This window comes from Polyodon spathula, chromosome 20 (assembly GCF_017654505.1).
Source record: "Polyodon spathula isolate WHYD16114869_AA chromosome 20, ASM1765450v1, whole genome shotgun sequence".
NCBI lineage: Eukaryota > Metazoa > Chordata > Actinopteri > Acipenseriformes > Polyodontidae > Polyodon > Polyodon spathula.
The window spans coordinates 26,618,501-26,641,229 of record NC_054553.1 but is presented as its reverse complement, the minus strand read 5'-3'; the positions used below and the strand labels follow the sequence as shown (position 1 = coordinate 26,641,229).

At 38.0% G+C, this 22,729-nt stretch overlaps 1 protein-coding gene across 3 annotated transcripts in view; it reads right to left on the bottom strand.

Annotated features, from left to right (window-relative positions):
- Positions 1–9,023: 9,023 nt before the first annotated feature.
- The window catches only part of LOC121295511 (zinc transporter ZIP11-like), a 135,452-nt gene continuing 121,746 nt past the window's right edge, over positions 9,024–22,729 (bottom strand). For all 3 annotated transcript variants that reach the window (XM_041220209.1, XM_041220210.1, XM_041220212.1), the window contains 3 exons: positions 13,902–14,000; positions 11,932–12,090; positions 9,024–11,761 (listed from right to left, as the gene is read on the bottom strand). In XM_041220209.1, coding sequence (XP_041076143.1) covers positions 11,683–11,761; positions 11,932–12,090; positions 13,902–14,000 — 337 coding nt within the window. In that variant the 3' untranslated portion in view covers positions 9,024–11,682. The remainder of the gene's footprint in view (positions 11,762–11,931; positions 12,091–13,901; positions 14,001–22,729) is intronic.

The window sequence follows — 22,729 nt, the reverse complement described above, 5'->3', positions numbered from 1 at the left end:
ATTCACAAAGAGACCACAACACGTGGCATTAGGGCAATAGAAATTGTGTCTCCTCCTGTTGACATACTCTAACATCTCATTTGCAGAGGTGTTCTTTGATTACCAGCAGCAATTATGCACTTCAGTGTATAATCACACGCAATTATACAATGAAAAATAATAGTCATCAAATAAACAAACAAATGTCTGGGACAAGAAGTCTAGAAAATGTTGCCCTAGACTAGTAGTTTCAGAGCAGTGACTCCTCATCCTTTTTCCCGTAAATGAGTTTCCCATTTGGATGAAGTCAGGCTACTATCAGTGTGTATATGCGTGACTAGGAGAGATACACCTGTTTCAGTCCTCAGGTGAAGCAGAGTTATAGCACGCAGGGGCCTGCCTCACAGAACAATGCTGCCTATTGTATCTGCGCTCTTATAGCAGGCTTGCTATTGACTGGGAAGCCTGATCTGCCAGAGCCTGTCTGTGCTTTTAACACACACATACTGTTTATTATACACACACAGTGCAGACCGCAGCGGCCCCAGGCCATCCCCAACCAGCTCTCCTTAACACGCAAGGTGCCAATCAGGCCTCTGACTGACACTGCTGTCAGCGAATCAGAGGAGTAAAAGAGTTTGTAGCAGTTTTCTGCTGCGTGTCTATGCATAGGCAAGAACAACAGCTGTACTCAGTGTGTAGTCTATAGTGTAGTGGTTAACAAGGGATAATAAACCATGAGATTATCTGCTTGATCAGAGATCATCTATAAAGTTTCTACAGTAGGGTATGTTCAGTGCAAGGTTTTTTATTCAGTATTTACCCAAAGCATTTTCCATACACACATACAAAACGTGGGGTTGTACAATCCAGAAATAAACATCGTCTGCCATAGGCTTAAAACACATGCAGCAGGGGTATTAATAGTATTCATATGAATATACAGTATAACCAAACTGTTTGTATGTTCTTCATTAAGAAATGGTGGAGCTGGTATCCCCCCAAAGAGTTAATTGTTACAAAGTTGCCAAGTTCAACAAAGCCCGAGGAGAATGAGACTCATTCTGTAATCTGCTTCACTGAGGTTGCTCGTTGGATTTCTTAAGAAGCTGTGACTCAGGTATTATAGTCTGCGTAATGCTCTCTTTTGCATGTGTGTGTATTATAATGGTAGTATTGTTAAGTTGCGTGCGAAGCTCTTGCTTTGGGTCCCCGCCTACTCCTCTAGACCACAGCCGGCGTTTTTTTTTTTTTATTTCTTTAACACCTTCCCCTTTTTGTTTCAGGTAAACATTTGATGTCCGCACGCAATCCCAGGAGAGTCCCACCCCGTTTTCTCTCTCTCTCTCTCGTACTTGCACACACACACACACACACACACACACACAGATGCATAGCAAAGGCAACCCTCTTCCCTATTCTTCTCACAAAGACACATTCCTGAGCTCTGACTCAACAGCTATCAGGAAACAGTGAGATCAACCGCTGACTCAGCAACTGCAGCAGCACCTCACCTAGGATTAATTCCTTCAGCAGTGGAAGACAAGGAGCTGGGCTGTAGCATAAAATCACATAGCTAACCCACCACCCCCACCCCAAATATAACTAATAATAAAACAAAATCAGAGACTAAGATTCTCCACGAGGAAATCCACAGTTTTGGTTTGAAGTTAACCATTCAGGTATGGATTTAAGCAAATGATGGCACCACAAAGGCCTAAGTCAGAACAGTGAGGCATGATGTGGGATGGCACTCCAACTTGTCGTTCATGGACATCTTCCGAGTACTTTAAATCTCACCTTTTAATCTTGTTGTGGTATTTGATTGTGATTAGCTGATGCACACTGTGGGCTGCTGTAAGTTGAGACTAGGAAAGTAATTTCACTTGTGAAAGTTGGGTTCTGGCGTGACCACTCTGCCGAATTGCTTACTACATTCAAGATGTTGCAAGATGATTGCAGACGTAATTATTATGAAATCACTTGAGTTAATGCTTGCATGTCTGTAACAATAAACAACAACCCCTGTTAATGTTGTTGTACAAGATTACCCTGTTAGAAACCGTATGGTGTTTTAGATCACTACTTTGCATTCAGAGGAATGACATCTTTTGAAGTGACACGAGAGAAGCAGCAAAGTAACAGCTTCCTCAAGAGTGACGTTGCGTTCTTCTGTTTTAACATTTAAAGAACATTTTATAACGTGAAAAACTTTGTGTAAATATGTAACAGCAGAGTGCAAGTACTCTAAAGGACAGATTTGATCACCGTATACCACACCAGACACGAGGGAATACCACTGGAATGCATCAACCACATATTTTTTATGAAAGGTCTTGGAATATCCATGATAGATGGTTAATGTAAACCAGAGTGATTACTCAGTGCTTTTGAAAAATCCATCTGGAAATTATGTGACTTGGAACATGATAGAGGAAAGACATGCTGTAACATTTCCCAGCGATTTGTATTTCCCTGATAATGTTCGGTCTGGACTGCACAGGGATTTCTGTTTATTTTTGTCGTGTAAATTAAATTAGGCTGCACCGTCTTGGGCTAGTTTATTAGCTTATAACAAAAAAATGTGTGTGTGTTTCATTAACCTTCAGCTTGTTTTGAAGTTTACAACGTTTCAGTTAGTGAAGACACACTTGTTGAAGGTTGAGCCTGCACCATTTCTTTTACTATAAATAATTTGCCTAATAATTAGTATGTGAGCCTGTAAATCAAATAAATAAATAATACATAAACAAGACTCTCTTTAATTCCACTTTTTTCAAAAAAATCTAATCTGCCGTAGTTATGTGAGCAATCAAACACTGGAATTCTAACCTGTATCTTTTAATAATCTATGGTGACGATTAAGGGAATCCTCCTTGTTGAAGGGGGTACCTGAGAACAGATCTCTAATCAAGGTCTGTTTATAATGTGATGTGACAGCTACAATAACCAGACACCTGCAAAGTGTATCGTTCACTCCCCTAGGGAGAAAAAAAAGTATCAAAAACTGTGTCATGTCACTGTATGCTGTAGTATTGTGATATGTATAAAATGATCCACAGTCACTGTCAAGAAATAAGACAAGTGCACAATGTTTTCCTAAGCATTTTACTGCTATGTTTTTTTTTAATTGAATTGAATTGAATTTGTTTATTTATGCCAGGATAATCACAATTAGTTTTACCGATCACAGTTCTTTGCACAACCTCTAACATCACATCCATCTGATGCAGATTACAAAACACAGCCTAATATCACAGAGCTGTATTAAAAAAAAAAAAAAAACACAGAAGTCTTTGTCATCACAAGTTATCAGTTTTGCAAGTAAGAAAACCTCTCCAATTTCAGTACCTACTTGGAGAAAGAACCGGTTGACTGTAACTGCAAACGAAGCCCATCAGAAACATCAAACACATTTTTCTTGATTTCAAAATGCTAATCAAGGTTGCTGACCCAGGGCAGACTGGAATGGTAAGATCCAAGAAAGCACTGAACCTTACTCTACTTACTGTGCCTCTAAACCATATTCATTGTTCTGTGTGCAGTGCCTTTATTGAATAGCAGAGATGTTTAGTCTCTGCTGTGTGTCCTGATGAAGAATGCTTAAGCTAATACACAAAGGCACATATGACTAAGAATGTTTTAATACTGTGTGGCTTGGTGCTGAGAATATTGAATCTGTGAGAACAGTATACTTACTCCTGAGTTGAGGCATACTGGTTTACCATGATTATAGACAATAAATGCGTGATTCGTGGGATGGTGAAGCCATTCACAGCGGCGCATGAATTAAACAAATGTATGGTTTGATATTTTGATAAATGTTTATGTCCATCCAGTCCTTGCCAATGTCTCCCATTTATGTTGGTGTTTTGATTATGTTGGTGTTCACATTAAGCTGAGTTATCTACCTGAAACTTCACTATTAACTGACACTACATTTACAACACACTTTCACATTAGGAGTGTTTTACCTCATCTAAGAGCACAGAACATGCATGTTCACTTTGGCATTAAGCCGTAGGAAAAGACAAGCCTGGGAGAATTAGGAGATGTAGTCTTGAGGTGCTGTTGAAACTAGCGTCACCCACATTTCCAAGGTTTACTTCAGGGGTCAGGGTTCCGTAATCTCATTTTGAGGTCTTGTTGGTAAAACTAAATAAAAACTAAAAAATTTGATTGGAAAGACATTTTTGAATTGTGTGAAAACATCCTTACCGACCCACTGGATATGTTGCATTGGCTCTACTGTAACCTTCCTGGCAATAAAGATGGGCTATCAGTTTATTGAAACAAACAGGACTGATGGCCAAATGGATGCAGTCTGCTGACTACTATATATAGAGTCAATGCTTTAGATTCAAACTTGGGGCTCAAGTTCATCTTTTATTCCTTTTTTTATGTTTATTTGCTCTCCCTAAGTACTTAATAGCCATGTTGGCAGTTCATAATGTTTTTTTTTTCTGAGGGGAGAAGAAAACAACAACACATGCTATCCACATCCTCATATTTAATCAAGGACTATTGGCAATTCGCAGCAAAAACAGTTACTTAATGAGCATGTCTCCCAATCCCACTACTTCCTTCTGTTACTGTACAGCTTAGCAGTTTTTGTAATTGATTTATATACAGCATTTTTTCAGCTATTTTATTTTTTTTATTCAAGCTCTTGTATTTGGATTTACGAGATTCCCATAGTGGTGACCAGTCAGAACACAAAGTGTTTCCTCTTGTATACGTTGGGCAGCTCATGTCCAACTACAGCCTGTGATATCAGTTCTGCCTTGTCACTTGCTCATCAATCAGTTTTTTGGTTTGTTTTTGAAATCATACACCTCAAACTGCAGTGTACTGCCATGGCCAAAAGTTTTACATTGCCTAGAATTTTAGGATTGAGAAAAAAACAACATGAACATAATTTAGTTTTTTTTTATTTAACATCATGTAATCAAAGAAACTACAAAATGATATTGCAAGTTTACTGGAAGCCGTAATAATAGCACAGTGTTTAGATTTTGAAATGTCACATCAGTTTTTAGTTAAGTATGTGGAAAACTACAAAGTGGTATGTAATTCACTATGTTAACTTAACATTATTCAGCAGGTTGCATTCGACTTTATGAAGCAAAATTAGTTAATTCTACAGGGCGACTTTCGGCCATAGCTGTATATGAAGTGTTCCCTCTCTTAATTGGCATTTTGAGACCCAGCAGCGCCATCAAGACTCTGCCCCCATAGCAACGCAGCTGTGCTGTCAGGGTCATTAGACTTTGGCTTTGAGATCAGGGGCTGTAGGTTAATTGAGCTCCTAGAAAAAACCTGGAATGAGTCAAAGTGATGTGAGCCTTTGAAATTTGACAACAGACGGCCTAGTAAAATCACAACAAGCATGTTGTCAAGATGAACCAATAAAATAAGCTCATACAGTAGATATATTATAAAGGTAACTTATCCAATACATATTAATCCATATCCCGTCAAAAAAAAAGGTGGGGTGCTGCGCCAACATGCAGACTGAAAAAGCAACAATACCAAACTAAAAGTCCATGTTCCGCCTTTATATCCTCCTTTTGCGGGCAGCCAAGAAATAGGAATGGGTACGGTTTGCACGTCTCATATAAAATAAGTTAAGTTATCTATGTCCACTTTCATTTAATGCTGCCGATATCATCTTCACAAAAATATAATAAGAGTCTCTTTATACTGTATAGAAGTGCTTGAATCACACCTGTGTTACAATGAGGGAGTGGTGTACCTACCTTATAACAATAATCGCTTTCATGTTGTATGAAATGGAGGGTTTCCAAAGAAGTGATTGTTCATGGGAAAACGAACACTTCTTTAAAAAAGTCGGTGGCCGTTTCATTACCTATTAACTTCTTGGTAAAGCTACAGTATGTTGAATTTGAATTGTTTTGCCTTCAAGGCTGCTGCTAAAGCGTTGAAGTCGTTGCAGTCTATGTGGGACTAATGCAAATGCAAAGCCTTTGTTTAAAGTATTAGGTAGAAGTGAAGTGGCTATTTCATCTGAGTAACTGTTACCTGACTGCTGCTGTAGCATACAGTATCAGCTTTTATTATGGAATATTACTGTAACCCTACTGTACCCTTCACACACTATTGAATAAAGTCATGGAATCGTAAAAACAACGGCTATTGTCTTCTCAGCCAATCTCTATCCTTGTAAAGGTATGGCAGTTAGTGTGCCCTGCTTCTCAATGGGAGGCATTGTGTGCATTTACTGCAGCTAATTTGTTCAATGCTTGTTTACTTTTTCTTCCGTTCTCACGCTGATTCACTAAAGGATTGTGGCAAGCTGAGATTTTTTTTTTATATATATTTTCATGAAAATGTAGTTGTGGTGTATTGGAATTTTTTTAAACTGTGTTTTATTAGATTTGTGTTAAATAATAATTTAGTGTATAACAGTAGCAGTAAATATATTAATTCAATCCATTTATCTAGTCTAAATATGGCAAAAAATAGGGTATATTTTTCAATTATCTGTTATTTCCCATAAAACCATGCCTTACTGACTAGACAAATCCCAACCGCAAAGATTTGGGCTTCTCGAGACTTTTCCGTGCTTTCACTAAGCTTTGTTACTCTTTTACATGCTTTTACTATGGTATTTGAGCTGGCAAAGTCTCGATTGAAATCAGTTTAATCTCAAAGGCTGCTAATGGAAAAGTGGGCCTGATTTAAAGTTGCTTTCACAACGCTCCCAGTTGCAGACAAAAAGGTGGCTTAAGTTCAGAGAACTTAATTGTTCCACTGAGGATGACCTCTGCTTTGGATAGTACAGAATGTTTGAAACTTCCTAGATCTATAATTAGGGTATAAGGCTTGTTTTCTGGGAACCTGGCTGGCTTTAAGTATCTGAAGTCTTTATCAATACCCAGTCAGCATATAATTTAGAATAAACTCCCCAAGTCTGGTCTAAAAGTGCTTTAATTGCCATGTTATAGCCCAGTTAAAACAAGTTTGAATGAGCTTATTGTTCTTCTGTACTGTATGTGTGCAAAAAAAAAAGAAAAAAAAAACTAATTTTTTGTAAAGGAAAATGTTGGCATAGTATTGCTGTCTGAGATATTTAAATCTCAGTGTCTAACTGTACAGAGGGCAGTTGTATTTGCAGGCTTCCCTACAGCTAGGGAAATGTATTTATAAAAACAATAGCCAAGTTGTCAGCATAATATCAAATCATCTGAATAGTTTCCACTGTAGCACTGTTCCAAGCCATGACTAATTTCCCACTAATTGCCCCCCCCCCCCCCTCCCCACCAGAAACAGCCATTCACTTAAATTGACGTTTTCATCGATGACAGTAACTTGAACTTGATGACAATGACACAGTGTGTTACTCTAATATAATACTATAATATATTCTTAAGATAAAATTATTTAAAATGAAGCAACGATTTTCTATGTAAAGTCTTACGCTAAATCCTAGAAGGGACCAAACTGCTTTGCAATGGGAGCTTTATTTCCGTCCCTCCTGTAGTAAAATTGACACTAGCAAAATCTTCTAGTTCTAGAACCTCTATTAAACTCATTAAAAGGCACGAATCTCCCCTGTGCTCAGAATAAAATGCATCATTTATAGCTAGTGTATATTTAATACACATTAACTTCTTTACTCAGCTCTTTTCTTCCCTGCATACACAATGGAGAATAGAGCACACTCGTGCTATTCCTACAACTTCAATAAACTCCTTTGTTCCACGCTACCATTCACTTTAAAAAGAAGGATTTATATCCCTATAAAACCTGTATACAGTATACCTCCAGCTAATAAGCTGCACCTGCTGACTGGTTTTAGCTTCTATAAGAGGGAATTATTAGGTGTATCATGTTTTTCTGGGTGCCAGCCATTATAGGTAACAGTTTTGATTGACTGCACTGTATCTAATATGGATCCAGTAGGCATTTCTCTAGCTTATACCTACAGTAGAGCTCACAACAATAATATTTACTTTGTCCAAAGGTGGTGTTATCTGAAAGTGCAATTAACTCATTCAGACCTGTTATCAGGTAGGAAGATGTTGGGGGGGAGCTATTTTCTTTGGCTGTAACAGGTTTGGGTCCTTTGAAAGTATTTGAAGAGGACATTATTTGTCCCTTATGTGAATGAAAGGAAATAGACCAGGAACAGGTCGATTTAAGAATCTAATAAAAAGCGTTTTTAAACATTGATTGATGATAGATGGTGTTCAATTGGTAAGCTATCGGAAGATTTATTTATTTTTTTGTTGTTGCCAAATTTGATTTTATACATGGCTTCTGAGTGAACATCTACAGATAAGTTTTAAACAATACTAAACAAAAGAGAACAAAAAGAACATGCTTTAAAATTCATTAATGTGTTTTGTGTCCTCGTGCATCCTCCAAAAATGTGGGAATTTAGTTTATTTGCTGTTAACAAGCCTAAATGTTAGGTGCTGAGGGATCCTATTCTTGTAAAAAAAAATAAAAAATCTAGAAGGCAGAACACCACTATTGAGCTAGGAATTCCAAACCCTGAAGCCCTGGACTTCAGAAAGGCTAAACAGGGGGGTGAATGAGGGAAGAATAACAAGGAGGGAGACATGCAGGCAGACCTGCAATACTAAAATAAACAAGCGCTGGAAACCACAAAACTTGAAAGAAAAAGATGAAATGTTTAATAGATCTACACCGAATTGGCTATATATATATATATATATATATATATATATATATATATATATATATATATATATATATATATATATATATATATATATTTATAATGATGCAGTATAATAAGGCACCGACTCAAAAGGCAATTCAGCCAAACAACCCAAACCACAGCTCTCAGATTACTCAGATTTTTGACTGTCAGGAACTTGCTCTTGCTTGACTTCAGAACAGAATGACTTGAATGCGCTACATAAACCATTCCGTTTCTGTGTATTTCTTAAGCTGTTTACTGTTTCTTTTCATGAACCTTGATGAAGAAGATCAGTGAGCATTTATTAACAAAATAAGGCAAAAAAAAAAAATTATTCGTTCGGCAAAAGCAGTTTATTCCAAAGATCCCAATGTGGCAAAGTTACAGTACATGGATTTTATTTTTCATGTTGCACATAAAAATAAACCGATATCTCCTTCTCACCTGGAGCGTCAACTAAGGTCTTTATTTAAATAAAACAAAACAGAATAAATCAAACACTGGAAAACTAAATGCGCTCCCTGCTATTGTGTTTACATTTTGTACATAATTGTGTTTGTACAATTCATAAACCAGTGACACCTCCCTTCCCAGATGTTAGAATGAGCTGGTTTCAGCATTATGTAACAACCAACTCTTGGAAGCTTAACATTCCCCTCTATTTTGTAGATTTTCTAATTTAAACTGACCTGTCTTGGCAGGCTATACTTAATTTAGGAAATCTCCAAAGTATACAAGAAGCAAAGTAAAAAAAACAAAAAAAAACCCCACTAATTTAATGCCTTTGCATTTTTAGCACTGTTGTGTGCCACATTAAATCCCTGACATTGTCGTTGTTTGTAGATTATTTCCTCATTGTTCCTGGGGGGTGTGCCATCCCTAATCTAGCAGTCTATCAGGAATGACAGATTATAACTGTCGCTTTAACAGTGACAATCTTTCTGCATCCTCGACATGCTTCGATGACAAGCTTGTACAGTAGTGGTGGTCAGAATGGCTAGTAAAAAACAATATGCATGCAAGTTTTAGCCCTTTAGCAATTATTATTATAGATGAATCACAGTGGTGTAAACTTTAGACTGGAACAAAAATGTAGTAAACCTCGGCACATTAGTGTGAATTTAGGGTAAAACGCTAAAATCTAAAAAAAACAAAACCACAGAGTAACTATTAACGTCACCCTTAACATAAAAAGGTACAGACAAATCAAGCATAAGCATCATGATGTCCAAGCTCAGATACACACACTGGGGGTGAAAAAAGAATGCTGGCCATATCTTCCATTTTAGAGTCTTCTCTCTACGTACAGCATGAAGCATTAAGAATTGAGCTATAAATATGACAGGAGTACTCCAGTGGAGCTAGTTTCTGAACTAAAATGTGAACGCCTACAAGTCTGCCTATCAGATATGTTGTAAGGCTGTCCCACACCGATCTGGGGCTTCAGCAAGGGACTACACCACTTCATCGCTAAAACAATTACTTTGTTGTTTTCTGTATTTATTAATCTAAGAAGAGACTCTTTGAGATTGTGGCCTTTCAATATGGAAGCTTTAGTCTAAATAGCGAATTATTACAGCGGCAGCAATTAATGCAATATTCCTTCCATTGCCGAAATAACAGTTGACGAAACATGATTTCTCTCATACGCTCATCTCAGTAATACATCAAATGTTGGGAGTTTTTGCTGGACTGGAGTACCTCACTATCCGAGCCCAAGCACAGACCCTGTTCAATATGCAATTCTTTGCATTCTCTTTTTTAATATGAATATAATTGATCATTTTAAAGAAAACATCCCCTTTTTGCCGTTCCCGTCTAGAATTGAATTCAAATAGCTGCCCCGTTCTAGTGGAATCACGCCAGTCCCAATCTACTAAGCTCCAGCGCAAAATTAGAAATGAAAAACAACTGAAAATATTAATTTGACGTTTGCTACAGCCAATCTACAATTTTCTAATAAATGATTGAACACTGGAGCTTAGTGCATCTAGCTCAGCGAGAAATATTTATATTGTTTTTTTTCCCACTGGTAATACAAAGATAAACAACTAGTTGAAAACAAATACTAACATTCACACCGAGCATTAGTGTCATGCTAGGAAATCATTCTCTGTTGATATTGTTCTCTACTACATGCCACACCTCGCTGGTGACAGCTTTTGTTTGCTGTGATAACTACATGGTCTGGCAGACTGCCAGTGCGTCAATCACAGCAAGCTTATCCTCCAGGGCAAAAAGAAATACGACAGCCCTTTTAAATCCTTTCATATTTTAAATGTATACAATCATTACCTTGGCTTATCTACCCCCACCCCCCTCCCCATTATTGAAAATAATATACACTTGAAAGCTATTGTTGCATTGTATGAAGTGTGGTATGTATGGAGCTGCTCTTAAAAAAATAACCACCCTCTCCTTTTATGGGATGCTCAATTTTGAAAAGCAGAGGCAAATTCATACTGTGGTCTATTCATATTCTTTATCACTCATAATGGTGCTGAGATATCTTTTTTTTTTTTTTTTACAGTTTATGTAGCCATAGACCAGCTGGTATTGTAAAAACACAATGAGTACAAAACAGTCAGTGGGTATGGTATTAGACAGATTTCTGATCGGCCAAATGGAGACCTGAACTATTCTGGTCTCTGCTACAGAGGTAACATGTGACAGAATAAATGAATGGGGCCTGCCTATGGACGTGACTCTACAATACAGCAATCAGAAGTCTTTACCGCACAGTACAGTAGATTAAGTATTTTATAGTTAACATCAATCTGGCCCATCGAGTCATCTGTAAAATGGAATGGTCTTACAAACAAAACGATAACATACAATCAAAATAATCATAATAAAAACCTTTACAATTGCCCACAATAAAATAGTAACCAGCATTTTTTTTTTTCCAGTAAACAAACTGCATGAAGGAAAGAAAATAAGAGATCGGTCCTTTTCACTGAAGACGGCTGGTAAATCGTTCCTGGTTTGGGAGCTAGCAGGACAACTGTGAATTAGCCAAGCCCGACATCCAGTGACATCATCACTACGAAGCCCAGGATGGAGGTCCATGAGGCCAGCTTTCCGTTTCCACTACAAAACAAAAGGACTGTTTCATTCGGTTTCTTTTGCCATGTTTGGAGCAGATTTACAAAGCTTATGCACTTCAATGCTTGCACCATTTTTACATTTCTGATAAACATGCTCAGCATTCATAATTTTTAAAATACAAGTCCAGACACAGGACCAGCAGCAGTTCTCACCTGACTTGTGCCTCAGGAATGATGTCGTCCATCACCACGTAAACCATGGCTCCAGCAGCAAAGGCTAGAGCATAGGGGAGCAGTGGCTCAGCCACGACCACAGCAAAGGCACCCAACACCCCTGCCATGGGCTCCACCATCCCGCTCAGCTGCCCGTACCTGCAGAAAGAGGACAAGGAAATCACACGAGACAAAAAAATAACACACTTCCAGTTATGGCTGCAGGAGAGTTCTTGGCATCACTGATAGAAACAGGAAACATTTTATCAATCAGAAGTAGCTTTGAAAATGCTGTCCTGCAAAATATATATTTTTAGTGAGATTGCACGATGACTGATTCACTACCCCAAATATATAAAAATGCTCTTTAAAAAAATATTTGCCAATTTCACCCAAACGGCATGCTTGGGTTCATAAGTGTGTAACACAAATTAATGTAGAGTTCAAAGCAACTGCACAGTGTGCATCACGCCCCAGCCAAAAGGACAACAGGTGCACTCACAATCAATATTCGGATACATAGCAAGGTTCTTTCTCCCTATTCCCCCCAAAAATGCAATCCAGTCTAGGTGGTCTGATAAGTGTTGTCTGTATGTTTAGACAGCAGATAATGTCAAGTAGTGCTACACTAATCTCCTATGTGCTGTAGCAGCAAACACCAGTATATGCTGGTATCTTCTCTGCAAAGAGCGTGGGTGTAAGATCTGAAAAAATGTTGGTTCTTTCAAAAAAAAAACAACAGACAGTGGTAGAAAGAAAAACTGCTGAGATAAGATAACAGAAATGGACCCACCACTTGACACCACAAAGTGTATATGCACCAAAAAATGTATTCTTTGGCAACAGAAACTACTTTTCTTGAAACTACCTTTCTTCAGTGTTTTATAGCTTGTAAAATACTGGACACAGGATTCAAGCTTGTTTTTTTTTTCTTCTTCTAATGAACATGCTTTTATTACATGCAACATGCTCATGTTGTTTTCACCTGGATTACATCAGAAATAGATCTGAAACAAAGTCAAAAGTCCACTGCCAGTACGTGCAGATAATAGAACGGCCTTGGTACAGAACTAGGTGACTTGAACAGTGTTGTACATCATTCTGCCTGTCTAAAAGACTGTAATTACTTTAAGAAATGAAGGTCAATCTTTAAGACAAATCACAAGAACTTTGCAAGTGTCTGTAACTGTTATGGCCAAGATCATCAAACGATTTGAAGAAACTGGCACTCATGAGGACCGAACAAGGTCAGGCAGGCTAAGAGTGACCTCAGAATCAGAGAACAAGTTCATTCGAGTCACAAGTCCGCGAAACCGACGATTAACTGCCCCTGAAATACAAGCTCAGCTAAATGCTACTAGAAGTACAGATGTTTCAACATCAACTGTTCAGAGGAGATTGCGTGAAGCTGGCCTAACTGGAAGAATTGCTGCAAAGAAACCGTTGTTAAGAGTGCAGAATAAGAGGAAGAGACTTGACTGGTGGAGAGCATGCCAAGACGCATGAAAGCTGTGCTTGAAAATCAGGGTTATTCCACCAAATATTGATTTCTGAACTCTTCCTAAGTTAAAACATTAGTATTGTGTTGTTTAAAAATGAATCTGAACTTATTTTCTTTGCATTATTCGAGGTCTGACAACACTGCATCTTTTTTGTTATTTTGACCAGTTGTCATTTTCTGCAAATAAATGCTCTAAATGACAATATTTTTATTTGGAATTTGGGAGAAATGTTGTCAGTAGTTTATAGAATAAAACAAAAATGTTCATTTTACCCAAACACATACCTATAAATAGTAAAACCAGAGAAACTGATAATTTTGCAGTGGTCTCTTAATTTTTTCCAGAGCTACACACACACACACACGTATTTTCCTGTGTTTGTAAAAATACTACAGTGCTCTTCTTTAAAAAGATTTTGGCTTGTCAAAAAAGCTAATGTTGCATATATTGTATATGAATTTATTTTACCAGAAAGCCTTCCATGTTGACATTCCAGCACCTCGAAGTGGAAGACTCACAGCAAGGCCTTCTGGGAAGTTCTGAATCCCGATTCCAATGGCAAGATTACTGAAAGAAAAGAAAAAGAACAATTACAGCATTATATATTATTTGCTTGTTTCAACAGACCTTACTTAAAAAAAAGATTTATAATGTTTATACTGGATAAAATAATACTATTCTGGAGGTATTGTAAATGGCTTAAATATATTTTTTAAAATGTTTAATTTATCTACGCATAAATCAAGCATTGATGTTTCGTTTGTTGTTAATAGCTGATGAGAGAATACGTCAGTGTTTTAGTATCATAATTCAAGTTTATGGGCTGGTTTCACAGGCCCCATTTAGCACACATTTTTTACTAGATTATCTGAGTGAAATTAGGTCATTTAAGATAGTTAGTGCTAGTCAGGGCTGTGAAACCATCCATACAGCCGGTGATTGTGTGTCTCTATCACTGCTAGTACTGGGACACAGAATGTTCTAATTGAGGAGTAGTGGGAAGTTAATCAGTGGCTGGCTGTCTAGCCAATCCTGCTGCTGCTTCAATTATTCCTCCCCCTGTATTAAGACGATCCTAAATGCAGCAGTTGATCTGGAAACTGAAGCAAGTTATAAGCTCTGGAGTCAGGTTGGTTTGGTCATGTATGACCTTCATTAAACTGGCAATGATTAGCAAATTATAAAAGCAAGAAAGATGACGAGGGAGCTCTGAATTAAAACAAAAACAACCCCCCACCCCCCCACCATAAACCTAAAAATAATAAAATATCTTTATTGGGTTTTTTTGTGTTTTGTTTCTTGTGATTGCCCACAGGGGAAATTATAAGCTGTGTTTTAAATGTGACAACAATGGCATTGTGATGTGATTGCTGAGCCACGCCACCTGGATATCTGTAACATCTCCAATTGCATTAAAAAAAAAATTAATAAATAGTGTGAAAAATAATAAGGTGGGGGGGTTTGTCCACTGTCTACAGCACAGCAGACAAACCAGGGCAGCAATTAAACAACATTGTTCAAAGTGATGTTAACGATTTTATTTGTTTGACTGTGCTTTTGTGCTTGCAGCACTCTGTTGCGTCCAGAAAAAATCTTTTGTTCTGCAGCGAAGCCCTGGGGGCCAGCAAGGCGAGAACGGTTTGGAAACGAGAAAAGCAGCTCTGTTTCTGGAAGATTTTTTTGGCTTTCCCCAACTGCTGTTGGCACCATGTCAAGATCCTGCTCTTGGAGGAGGAAGATTAATGACAGCTAGTCACGAAAAGGCTTACAGCAGCAGCAGCAGCAGTCTGTGTGTGAATGAGGGAATGCGCATGTACTGGGTGAGGATGTGAGTGAATGTGTACAGTGTGTGAGCTTTCTTTGTATGCGTTTTTATGTGCTATTTGCATCCAGTTGAACTCAGATAGCTGTTGTATTTGGTAAAGGACAGTGTAAAAATGCAACACTGCCCTTCGTCTGCTTCATTGACAGTCTGATGGAATTTATGACTGAAAAATCAAATAAGTCCACAACTTAGAAAACAACACTATGTAACACAATTTTTGTTCCTGGGTAGTAAGTGTTATTTCCTAATTGCTTATGCATCAAAAGTATAGAAAATGGCTATTATTCCCCACAAACTTTGCTTTTGTGACCAGGACAGTGATATTTTGAAATTTACCTATTTCCAATGAGAAAACGGTCTTTTCGTTCACATAAAGTCAGAAAAAAACAACATATGAATCCAAATTAACATGTATTTATACTAAAGTAATACAAAAATGACTACAAAAGATTTAGAAGTGAGTAGTTTTTCGGGATTTACGATTATACTGTAAATCACTTTCACGAATTAGCCCCCAAATGTAGTCTCCCATCATGTTCTCGTTATACTGTTCTTGGTAGCAGCGTTCAAAGTCCAGTATATCCTGGTGCAAGTGTTCGCCTTGCTCCTCCGAGAATGCTCCCATGTTCTCCCTGTATTTATCAAGATGAGCATCAAGGATATGGACTTTGAGGGACATCCTACAGCCCATTGTGCTGTAGTTCTTCACCAGAGTCTCAACCAGCTCCACATAGTTTTTGGCCTTGTGATTGCCCAGGAAGCCCCGAACCACTGCGACAAAGCTGTTCTAAGCTGCTTTCTCCTTACTAGTGAGCTTCTTGGGGAATTCATTGCACTCCAGGATCTTCTTTATCTGTGGTCCGACGAAGACACCGGCTTTGACCTTTGTCTCAGACAGCTTAGGGAAGAAGTCTTGAAGGTACTTGAAGGCTGCCGACTCCTTATCTAGAGGTCTGACAAATTGTTTCATAAGGCCCAATTTGATGTGCAGTGGTGGCATCAGCACCTTCCGGGGGTCCACCAGTGGCTCCCACTTGACGTTGTTCCTCTCCACAGAGAATTCGGTCCGCTGTGGCCAGTCCTGCCTGTGGTAGTGCGCCTTGGTGTCCCTGCTGTCCCAAAGGCAAAGATAGCAGGGAAACTTGGTAAAACCGCCTTGGAGACCCATCAGGAATGCCACCATTGCAGCCTCTTGATACCATCTCAGAAAAATGCAGATATGTATCCACTTAGGCAGCTGGAACTAAACTGAACTGGTGGGCTTAAGGCCCCTGTATTTATACTACTATTTATATTACTGGGAAGTTCTAGAAGTTACTCCAAGTTTACTCAGCACTGAATCTATCTGGAATGTTCTGGAAAATAGGTACATTTCAAAATATCACTGTCCTGGTCACAAAAGCAAAGTTTGTGGGGAATAACATACATTTTCTATACTTCTGAGGCATAAGCAATTAGGAAATAACACTTACTACCCAGGAACCAAAAAAAAAAATTGTTACACGGTGCAAGCATCCATATAAAGTCGATAAACAGTTCAACAAGCTGTCTAGGTATTGTTTCTTTTTGTCTGCTGGACTTTTGACAACTGGACTTTTGAGGTGAATAATGAGAAATACTACCCATATGAAATGTAGATGTAAAAAGGTATTTATACTGTAATACTGGTGGTAGTTTGTGAACTGTGCTTCATGTAAAAGACACTCGAACTTCATTACCAGCAGCACTGAAACCTTTCATAAAAAGCTGACTATGTCATCTATCAAAAGTCTTTAAACAACTCAAGACAGGAACTGCTCAGCTCACAACAGTATAAGCTGCATTATATGGCTTCATTCACTAAGGAGAGATCAAATGCTAGTTAAATTGTTTTTCCCCCTCGGGTTGTAAACAAATTCAGTTACCACAAAGATCTAGTCTATAAATCTCAACTGTGTATAAGACACATACCCTCTTTATTCAAGCAAATGTAAACTACTTTAAAACATAAACAGACAATACTTAAATTCATGGATACAATGTTATTTATTATATATATATATATATATATATATATATATATATATATATATATATATGTGTGTGTGTGTGTGTGTGTGTGTGTGTATTATAATCAGATATATATATATAATATATATATATATATATATAATGATATATATAACTGACTAATTAGGAGAATGTAATCTAAGTTGGTATTAAATGTGTGAATGTGTTATTGTCATTAATAGGCATATTTTTAATTATGTCATAGTCTACTCTTGATTGTAAAACATTTATCCTCGGCTATGAAACATCAGGTTGTAAAAAGACGGAATTGACTTAATGGAACAGAATTAAACTTGTGCAATTCCTGCTCTCATTGAAAAAGATATCTGTCAAAACCAGACTAAGATGTTATTTTTACATTAGATTTTATGGCTGAGTGTTTAAGTTATGGATGAAGTTTTTTCATGCAGTGACTTAATAATACATTGCAATTTTTTTTTTCTTCTAACAGATCACATTAAATCTGATAAGAATTGGATGGAGATTATAAGAACAAAAGATCAAACGTTAAATTTACTGAAGTCAGTTCTACTTTTCATCTAGCCTGTGTCAACTGTCAGAACTGAAATAGTTCAATAAATTTAATCTCTTGAGACTTCTTGACTGAAGTCTAGACATTACTTCTTAATCAAAGCATAATTCAGACCCACATATACCTCATCAGAGACTACATGGTGCCTGAAGACTAGATACAATATCTTTTTGCACTACAGTGACATAAACTAACGACTATTTTCTGCAGGACAGAAGAGTTTAATGAAGATCAAAGCTCTTATTTCTCTAGAATACCAACAACCCCCCCCCCCCACTCGATCTAGTGTTCCTTGTCGCACCCTGACATACTAAATATGGTGCTGGAATGAGGAAAAACAATCAGATCCTGACAGCTACATCCTTAGTAAATGTAGCATGAGTTTCATGGGAAAAAGATGCCAAATCGGCACATCCTGTTTCTAGCAAAGGTGACCTCAGTTTGATTTCAATCCCACGGTCCAGTGAAGGCGATTAATACATAAGCTCCATTTATAAATGGTCTTGATTTCTGCAACAATAGGTGTGAAACTCTACAGCTGGTCAACTGCGAGTCCATGCTTTAGCTTAGCCAGTTTAATTTCTCCCTACAATCCTGCTGCTGGACTCGGCCCAATGCAACAACTGGACTGGAATCAGAGCTATGGCCCAGTTCTGACTGATGATCTGTAAGGCTCATCTTAAATAGCAGAAAAGCAAACCAATACCCAAACACAAAGGACAAGGACTTTTTGCAGGGGGACCCCCACCTAATGACTAATTGTGCTGGAGTCCTCCCTTTGTGTCAGGTATATAGACTCATTCTTGACATAAATGTAATGAATCTGTAATATAAAGGTATATATATATATTTTCAATCAACAAAAAGTGTTACCACAGGCACTAATAATAGGCATTACCAGCAAATTGTAATGCTGAAGAAGGAAGAGGCCGGTTGGGAAAAGCTGCTGGATTACAGCAGTCTCAGTTAATTTAACACTGGGGTGGAGAGGATATGCAGCTGTTTAACACTATTGCATGACATCATTCTTTCCAAATTTCTGTCAGAATCCTTCAGGTCACAAAAAATATATATGTGAACCTCAGCTGGATCCCCCCGCTGGGGCCTAACCTCTGAGCATCCTAAACTTGAACCTTGTCATTTTTTTGGCATACCTTTAACATAACACAGTTTTAGGAAAGAAAGGGGGAAAAAAAAAGCTTCTTGAAAGTGACATTTTGGATTTGCTTGAAGTCTACAGGGACAGAGTGAAGTAATGATTTTAAGACTTTAATGGCACCTAAAACAACATGCTTTCAGGAACAACCAACACAGGGATTGAGCAGAGGTAAGGGAAGTATACGACACAGCTTGCAGGTTCTCTTTGTTGCTGTTATTTTTCCATATTCCTATTAATTTGAAATGGGTTTATGTACCTTTTATGTGTTGTGATTATTTAGAACAATTCAAAAACAGATTTGCTAAGCTGTAAAGACCTCACCACCAAAATCTAATAGCCAGGCTACAAAACTAAAGTAGACATTTAACTACCATAACCAGCATCCCTACATCAGATCTATAATGAAACCTGAAATGCTATCAAAATGAAAGAACAAACCCGCAGCATGTATAATAGTCACATACGGAATTAAAAGGATGGTAGGCTTATTCAGTAATTAACGATAACTCTGTGTTTGGAATTGTTTAAATCAAATATCAGCATTGTAAATTGAAAGCCTTGGGCAACAAAGCAGGTATTCATACAGTTAAGGGACTTATTAGTGGACCACCGTCTAAAAAGTGTGAGGACCATCCTACCGACAATCCTTCAAGACACAATCCATCCCTCCTGAGCCACATGTACTCTTCCTTGAGATCGCCTGGCTTCAAAGATGCAACATTACCTGGAGCTATTCCCATTGTTCAAAGCACTCCAACTGTTGGATGCTGTACAGGTTGCACCTTTAAACATAAATCACCCATAACTATAGAACACCCAATAATAAGATATGCAGTAAATACTACACACAACCCACACATTCAAGGCAGAAATCAACAGGCTAAATTAATCTCTATCCGAGACACAAGCCAATTGCCTTCTTTCACTAGTGGATTTGAGTTTGATTATTGTTTCAGCACCTTTGTTTTATCCTGAATTGTTAGTTTCCCATCAGTGGTGATAGTTTGCAGGCTCCGATTTTGCTCCATACAGCTCAGGAATGGAAATAAAACTCCCACTGCATGGCATTTTGATCCATTCCTGTTTTCACTGTGAGTTTATTAAGACATCAATAGATCTTGTTACCTATACACTGTGGCTAATCAAGCTCATATCAAAAACTGGAATGGGTGAAACTGCTATGCAAGTAACGACCTGGTTTTATTTCCATGCCTGCAGCTACATCAGTCTGAAGGCCCTGACTGGGTTGCAGTCGTGCAAATGAAAACCACACTGGTTAATGGTTAGGGGAGTAAGCTGTGACTCACTCAAGGGAAACATGCTGGGAATTTCTAGTGTGGGGACAAAAGGAAAACAGTTATTGGAAAATGCATGTGTCTCATTCCCATCAGAATTGCACATTCTGTACATCACAAAAGGTCAACCTTATAACGCGGCAGAAATGTTTGCTTGCCGGTACTGAAGAATATCTTGTACTTATCCTACAAGCGAGAACTATTTATTTTTTATGAGGTCACTAAAGACAAAACAGTACTGTAGAGTACTTCCTGCCAAAACCAAAATCATTTGCTCTATTTTAGTTAGTTTTTTCCAAAAACAGAACTTCACAAGTCCTGCCTCAACTGGAAAAAAACAAACGAAAAAACAAAAAAATAAATAAATAAATAAGTGCAGGAGTTTTCTTAACAGCAGCAGCAGCAAAAAAAAAAAAAAAAAAAAAATATTAAAAAGGACCTTTAAACATTATCCCAAAGCAAGAAAAGCCACCCATTACTGAAAACAGTGAGTCTGCTGTCTGGGGCCTGTTTCTTCTCTGCTCCAGTACAAAGAGGCCATTACCACCCCCAGACCACAACAAATTAACATCCGGGAAAAGAGGAGGGCCTGTGAAAGAAACAAGAAGGCTCGTTCTGTGAGAAACAAGAAGGCTCTCACTGACAGGGCAGGCACCCCTACCCCCTCCAGATTGACCTCTCACCTTTGATCCAGCAGTAAAAACAAAAAACTTCTCATGGAAAGGATGAGAACCGGAAAACTGTACCTGAACCTGAAGCTGAAATATGCAGCATCCACTGATGCTCATTAGTATTGGCACTTTTTACAATTTAAACAGATAGAAGATCACTTTAATATGTAACGGCTTACTTTTTTGTTGAAAATTACCACTTTAGCAGCTCTACCTTGAACATACATTATACATCAGGATAGTGCTGAAATGGGCTGGACAAATCTATATGCAACAGCCCTATAGAAAGACAACAAAATACTCTGGAAAAGTAAGTATCAAGTATAATTTACCATAGTTTAAACATCCCATCCAGCAATAGACATGTGCTCCCTAATAACAGGATGTTGGGGAATAGGTTGAGTTCTGGCCAGAGGAAACAATACAGCACTGCTGGTCTAGACCACAGTGACCAGTCTCATCTCTGCTCTTGACAAGATCGTAATCCAGGTTGGTGCGTCTGTAGGCAAACACTGAGTGACTGTAAGGCTGTCACCAGTTACTGCTGTAGTTATGAGGCATTGTACGAAATGATAGTGCTACAGATCTCATTGATAGAATCATGGTCACATATGTATCCTGCAAAAATCAACTTCCAATCACTTATTAAATGAGCAGAGTGTTTAACACAGTCCAGAATCCATGCGGTCTGGGGCAATTACAAACCACACCATTATTCACAGCGCTTTCTGTGTTTCTTGACACATCAAATGTGGATCTGTACAATAACTACAGAAAGAAGCCACCTGTTCAGCGCAAGCTTCCTCACAGACAGCAATCCGGGATTTCAAGAGAAGGGATCCCTCCCCTTCCTTCGCCACAGTGTCCACTCATCATGACGTTGAAGACAAGAACGGAGCAACCACGGTTCGCTTTCTCTGGAGTATTAATGTTCCTGTCCTGTTTTGGTATACCCATATGGGAATTTCAGGTGCTAAAAGGTTAAAACCCTTACACTGCATACTGTACATCTCATAATTCCATGTCAAAGCCACATTGCAAGCTTACATTTTTAAGGAATTTTTCACCCAATGACATGTTACACTATGTTTTTCAGTTTTTATAATGTGCATTTTAATAATACATATCAATCCCATGAATTTGTAAAATAAATAAATTTAAAAAATCCAAAACAACATCTAATCCAGTTATTATTTTTTATTCCAGAATATCTAATTCCAACTGCATGGCATCTCATGCCATCTAATTCCTGCCCAGTAACCCACCAGCCTACAGAACTTCCCTTAACGACTGTCCAGATTAGAAACCAGTCATTTAGAACCATTCCCATTGAGTGACTGTAACTGACCCCATGGAACTACAAGCAATTCAATGTTCTCAAGAGAAAGCATAGTACATTTTAGATATTACTTACTGACATGAACATGACTTTCTTTCTAACAGACTATGAGAAGCACAAAGCGAATGGAAAAGCACTACCGGACAAAATGTGCAAACATCCTCATGTCGTCTTCTGTGACATCACTCCTCCTTACTTGAAACCTGAATGGTATCTTCCACTTTACAAGTGCAAATGTGGTTTACAAAACAAGCACAGCCACAAACTGATAACATCTAATCTGATAAAATGGCTAATTGGTTTGGGTTACTTTTATCCATAGAATACAACTGGTATACTCCCTGATCTTGAATTGGATCATCACGGCATGCAATGGATCAAATACAAGTTGTTTGACAGCCCACGCACACTGCACACACAAAGCTA